This window comes from Pseudophryne corroboree, chromosome 11, assembly GCF_028390025.1.
Source record: "Pseudophryne corroboree isolate aPseCor3 chromosome 11, aPseCor3.hap2, whole genome shotgun sequence".
NCBI classification, from domain to species: domain Eukaryota; kingdom Metazoa; phylum Chordata; class Amphibia; order Anura; family Myobatrachidae; genus Pseudophryne; species Pseudophryne corroboree.
Window position 1 is genome coordinate 188,692,497 of NC_086454.1, and position 6,581 is coordinate 188,699,077.

At 39.2% G+C, this 6,581-nt stretch overlaps 1 protein-coding gene across 1 annotated transcript in view; it reads left to right on the plus strand.

Annotated features, from left to right (window-relative positions):
• CTSF (cathepsin F) overlaps positions 1 to 6,086 on the plus strand; it is a 93,772-nt gene extending 87,686 nt beyond the window's left edge. Inside the window, exon 14 of the mRNA XM_063945161.1 lies at positions 1,700 to 6,086. Coding sequence (XP_063801231.1) covers positions 1,700 to 1,774 — 75 coding nt within the window. The 3' untranslated portion in view covers positions 1,775 to 6,086. The remainder of the gene's footprint in view (positions 1 to 1,699) is intronic.
• The last annotated feature ends 495 nt before the right edge of the window (positions 6,087 to 6,581 follow it).

Genomic DNA, 6,581 nt, shown 5'->3' on the forward strand with positions numbered 1-6,581 from the left:
AGGACTCTGCTCATTATACATCCTGGGAGATTCCAGTCCCCTCTTTCTTCTGTGGACATTAATAAAAGGGAGAACCACCGTATTATTGCGTTGGAGCAAGGAGGATACTCCGGATACCTGCTAGGTGGAATACCCGGCACAAAGACCACAAGGGACTTGGTAACTATCTGATCTTCAAATTGGATGTCATAAAAATCCACACTGTGCTTGTCCTGCAGGACTTCATTTCATCACAACCGGCAGTGGTTGCATACCAGTGGTTTTATACAGAGACTGCCCTAAGAGAAATTCATTACGGTCAGAAGTTGGCTTATATGGCTTGATTTTAAGTACATGTTGTTTCATGATTGGTCAGAAATTGTCCTATACAGTTGTTATTTTAAGTGTATGTGCACTTATATGATTATGATTGATTTTAGAAGAATTTTTTATTAAATATTCAGATATTAATTTTTCAGCTAAGACATCATTTGTGATCATTTGTATTAGCGCAGTTGGTTTCCATTTGTTTGCACGTATATGTTTTGAGGTGACTATCACCTTATCCAACAGCGCTTTAGAGAACCAGCTCTATTACAGCGCCTGTATCTTTACCAAATACTTGGTAAATATTCTCCATTCTATCAGAAAGGTGGGCATATCCTGGGCGGCTGCCCGAGGGGTCTCGGCATTACAACTCTGTCGAGCAGCTACGTGGTCGGGTTCAAACACTTTTACGAAATTTTACAAGTTTGATACCCTGGCTGAGGAGGACCTCATGTTTGGTCAATCGGTGCTGCAGAGTCATCCGCACTCTCCCGCCCATTCTAGAGCTTTGGTATAAACCCCATGGTTCTTGAAATGTCCCCAGCATCGTCTAGGACGTATGAGAAAATAGGATTTTAATACCTACCGGTAAATCCTTTTCTCTTAGTCCGTAGAGCGCCCGTCTGGGGCGCCCGTCCCAGTGCAGACTCTATCTGCAGTTCTTACTTATTAAGTTTTGGTTATGTTACACACAGGTTGTGTTTCTGTTGTAGTCAGCCTGTTGCTGACATTGTTCATGCCGTTGACTGGATTTCTGCTAAATGCCATGTTGTACGGCGTGTTTGTGGTGTGAGCTGGTATGTATCCCACCTTAGTTTAACAATAAATCCTTTCCTCGAAATGTCTGTCTCCCTGGGCACCGTTCCTATAACTGGAGTCTGGAGGAGGGGCATAGAGGGAGGAGCCAGTTCACACCCATTCAAAGTCTTAAAGTGCCCATGTCTCCTGCGGATCCCGTCTATACCCCATGGTTCTGTGAAGTGTCCCCAGCATCCTCTACGGACTAAGAGAAAAGGCTTTACCGGTAGGTATTAAAATCCTATTTTCAATGGGCTCATTTATCAATGAGTGTAACATTTCACTGTGAGTGATAAATTGCACCAGCCAATCAGTTTCTGTCATGTTACAGACTGCGTTTGAAAAATGACAGGAGCTGATTGGCTGGTGCAATTTATCACTCATTGCTATATGAGCCTAAACCACGACCATAGTGCCCATTATTTGTTGGTTGTTCAGAAGCTTGGATTGTGGACTTACTTGAGAGTAGAAAGTTCAGTCTGTCCTTAGTTGTCATATGAATTCTAGTAGCTATTGATACCAAAACTGGGTGATTAAGTGAAATTCTAGTTTTACACACAAACGATTTACTTAGGTACTTTCTCTTCTTCCTCAGGGTTATTATTATTTGTATCGTGGAACTGGAGTGTGTGGCATGAACACAATGTGCAGCTCTGCTGTAGTAGATTAGTCTCCTCTGCAAGATCCTGTCATCCTTATATTGACGTTATGCTGTTCCTGGAGGTGTCATTATGTATGTAAATGTCTGTACGCCTCCCACTAGGACTTCAAGTTAACGAAGATTCAGAATAGAATATCATTAAGTCACATATGCTCGTCCTTACAGATCATTGGACCACATTTAATTTTAGGGTCCTTTTAAAAAGAAATGCTAAACTAAAATACTACTTTAAATTAACACAATTTTAAGATAATCATTTTTATACATCCATAATACTAAATGTAAATTTTAAAACCAAATAGACTAATATATATTTAATTTTCTTGTTTTTAACATTCATTGTTGATAAGTTCCTTTCTCTAGATATGATGTAATTCTTATTAAAATGTATAATAACTAAAATTTTAGGGGACACAATGCTGGTTCTGTATCACTGTATTATGCATTATTTCTGAAGAGAACTACACACTAGAGAGTGATTTAAGCTAAGCGTGCAGTGCTGTCTGTGTTTATATGAGAAAATACATGCGTCTGGTAGATTTTATAGAAAGAAATGTTTTATATTGCTTTGTGTGTAACGTGTGGCCTGAAGGACAACCCTCAGTAACTAGACATCACAATGAGACAAGTCTGTAGTTGTTAGTATACGTCACTTAATAAAACCTATGAATGCATAGATACAGCTATTGAAACTAATTACATCTAACAAAGTGGTCTTGCCAGAAAAGTCCGCAAATAAAAGCAACTATTCAAATAGTTAGGAAATTAAATTCCATTGAAAGGAAACTGCTGCTTTCTCTATTAGCCACACAGCTATACCATCTCTAAAAGGTTTTGTTTTGTATATGATTCACATTGTCTCAGTTGTGATAAGATTGATGATATAAATATGTAATTTATATGGCACTTAATGTTGAACTGTATTTTGTATATACTATAGAATTGCTTAAGAAATGTCTTAACACATTTTATTCTAAACAAACCATATGTATCTGATGCTTAGGGGGCTTTGCTAGTATCCACAATTCCTTGTTGCTCTAGGGGTCACAGCCAGGTCTGTAGTGAGGTTCTACAGTCCCAGGTACTGTATGGTGCACTTGGGGAAGGGGGGGGACCAGGTAAGTGTTTCACCTGCTCCGGCAAGCAGTAACCTCCTCTTCAGTGGCAACATCTTTCCGGTGATATTCGTGAAGATGGTGCATGTGCACTAGAGAGCAAAGTCTTTGGTACAGTGCCAGAGTCTTTGCTTGCACTGTATGGAGCCATCTTCCTGAAGGTGTCACTGGGAAGATGGCGGCGCGGAGGAGAGACATGCTTGCCAGAACCAGGTAAGTATACTGAAGGGGGTGTGGGCCAGGGCCCCTCCAACATGCCTGTGCTGGGTAATTAGTACCCGCCCCCTCCTCTTTTTATGCAGCTCCTAAAGAGTAATTCTGAATTACTCAACATAAAGGTGACTTTTAACTTTCACAAAAGAGCTCATAAAGTGTACAAATATATAATAATGTCAATGATTTAATTGTGAGTTCAGCAAGTAATGCATACATAAAAAATATTTGTACAATTAATAAATATACAGACTTATCCCTAGAATAAATAAAAGCATTAGTCCATGCAATAAAAGAAGAAAGATGTAAGTTAATTATGTCCCAGACGGATGATTAAATTCTCAATTCCAGAGCCTCAGAATTGAGGATTAATCCAAAAAAGTCTTGACGTTACACTGTATATCCAATGTGGTACTACATGCCAGACTAATCCGGTGCCGATATCTTTTAGAATATCAATTATATACAGTAGCTTTCAAAATGATTCAACCACCAGCTGTGAAGTACCTGCTATGTAATGATGGGGCATTATTTATTATCATTATTATTATTATTAATTTACATATTTTATTGTATGGACTAATGCTTTCATTTATTCCAGGGATAGAGTTTTTTTATTTATGTATTTCTTGCTGAACTCACAATTAAACAATTACAGTTTTAGTACATTTGTAAATGTTTGTGCTCTTTTGTGAAGGTAAAAGTCGCCTTTTAGAGTGTGCGTCTTATTAAAGCTGCAACACCAGTTTAGCTGTGTGATCGTCTTGGCAAGTGATTAGCTCCAAAACTAATTAAGCACTTTTAGGGCCTGAATCTGAGGAGGGATTAAAGCAAAAAAAAGAGCCAGTAACTTCCCACGTGGGCAAAACCATGCTGCACTGCAGGTGGGTTCAGAAATCAAATGTGCGCAGAGATTTAGATTTGGGTGGGGTGTGTCCAAACTCAAATCTAAAACTGTGGTGAAAAAATAAATGTGTCCAGCATTTATGAACTATATGCAGTGGCAGTCAGTATTTACCCTGCATGCAAATAAATTAATGCATTTGTATCCCTTGCAGTGCAACATGACTTGTCCATGTACACAGTTACTTGCTTGGTTTTGGTTTACTCCCAATTTAGAATAAGGCCCTTAGTTTTTATACCTGTAATATGGAAGGGATGCGTCTAGCATCCACGTGTCGGGATGCCGGCGGTCATGTGATCGACGCCGGAATTCCGACACCACTCAGGAGACCTGCGCCAGATCACCGACAGCCAGCATCCCGAAGGTGAGTTTCTGGGTATGGATTAGGAACTAGGAGGGGGTTAGCCATAGCCGACACCCCCCAAGGGTTAGCAGTAGCCGTCACTCCCGGGGGGTTAGCCCAAGCCGCCACCCCCAAAGGGTTAGGGTAGGGGAAAGAGGGAGGGTAGAAATACTTACCTCCTCCGATGTCTGGATCTTCACTTTCAGGATGCCGCAGACGGTCATGTGACTGCTGGCATCCTGAATGGTGGGATAAAGTATGTATTCCATATGGAATAATATCTGTATTGTTTAAGGTTCTCTTACTAGTTTTCAGTACTGGATTCAACACTCAGTGGCAGAAATCAAGCTGAAGAGCTGATTTATTAAAATAAAGATCAGTTCATGAATACATTAAATAATTAGGTAGATTTAGCTAACATTGCTGCTTCTCAATATGGGGGGTGATTCAATGTCATTTGGTCACCCACCACTAGAGACAGCAATTGTATTGTTCTGCTGTTGGATCGCGAGTGCAGTGGGTGGTGACATTTCTGCTTGCAGCTTCCTGAAGTGGGAGCAGAAATGTGCTAAAAGTGTCCCATTTGGATGCCCAAATGACACGTTTTACATCGCGGGCAGGACTTTAATTGGGTTTATCTGCTTTGGTGGCTAAACCAGGTGCTTTTTGGCACGTCAAAAGTAATGGGCACCCTATTGGAGCAGCTCTTGAATCACCCCCTTAATATCTGTCCCGCATCCTGCAAGCTTCTGTCTCCAGTGAGAGCCAGTTATTATTACCATGGAATAATACAGCCACTTTACAATGTTGAATTAGTAGAGATTTCTTTATTTTGAGTCAATTGCATAAATTGATTTGTGATGGCTCAGCCTGGAATAGTGTCTCTATGCGGGTTAGATGGATACACCCAGAGAAACCATATTCAGGATTTTATATAACTTTAGAGATTCTTGTTTTACATGTTAGAACACATGCATAGTACCAAATAGATTACACATGCATAGTTCTAAATAGGTTTTGGCAAGGACAGTATTTGTAATTAAATATAACAAGAACAAAAAAAATAACGATGCAAGTTCTAACAAAAAAGAATGTAAAATATATTTATCACACACATTAATGAACATTGGCAGAACAAACTGTATGTTCCACAGAAAATTCCATTCATAACCAGATTATCTACCTTTGTCTTAATTACTTTTTGTAACTTTCATTTATATAAGGAGAAATAATATCACCAAAATCAAGATAAACTTTTAATGCAATTAACCCTTATATTGTCCACAGCTGAGATCTGATGTATCAGCTGCAACAGGATACAGTATTCCCCCACATCCATGATTTGCAGCCTTATAAACTCAATAGCAGTAGGGCTTGCTGCAGTAGTACAAATGGAAAATCTGAATAGATGGACTCACGTTGGCATACTGTAGCTGTGAGGCTAATGAATAAAGTACAATCTGACCCTTTTCATTGGCAACCAGCCAATAAGAAGCAGCTAGAAAGTGCATCTGGTGTCACATCACGTATAGCTACACCAGGCGTCCCATACCCACAGCTGATAGCAAGTTTGCTGACACTAAAGAAGTGGGGCTCAGTGCAGTTAGTTCTCATTCAAAGAAAAATAACTGGAAGTCCATACAGTCATGTTACATGAACAGATCTACATAATCCGGCCACATTGGTCACAGTGTAGTCAACCGGACTGTTAAAAAAAACTGTCCAATTCTTAGGGGTATATGCAATTGCGGTCGAATTCCCGAAATTGTCGAATTTCGGGTCATTTTCGACCAAAAAAAAAAATCGCCTATGCAATTCAGTGCTTTCCGACCAAAAATGGACTTTCAAAATTCGACTTTTTGAAATTCGACTTTTTGCAAATTCGACTTTTCTGCAATGATACAAGTGCTGCAATTCGACCAAAGCATATTCAATTCAAGTTTGGAAATTCGACAGCAGTGCTTTTAGACAGCAAATTCGTCATTTTCAATCCGCCACACTTTGGAGGGTGAAAACAAATAAAAAAAATTTAAACATGTTTTTTTTTGTGTTTTTTTGGGGGGGGAATAGCAGATCTATTTATATTAGAAGGGATTAGGTACTTTTTTTTTTTTTTTTTGGAGGCACAAATATTATTTATATATTTTTTAAAATATTATTTTTTTTTTTTTATGCTGGAACGGTGAAATCATAAAAAAAAATGGCGTGGGGTCCCCCCTCCAAAGCATAACCAGCCTCGGG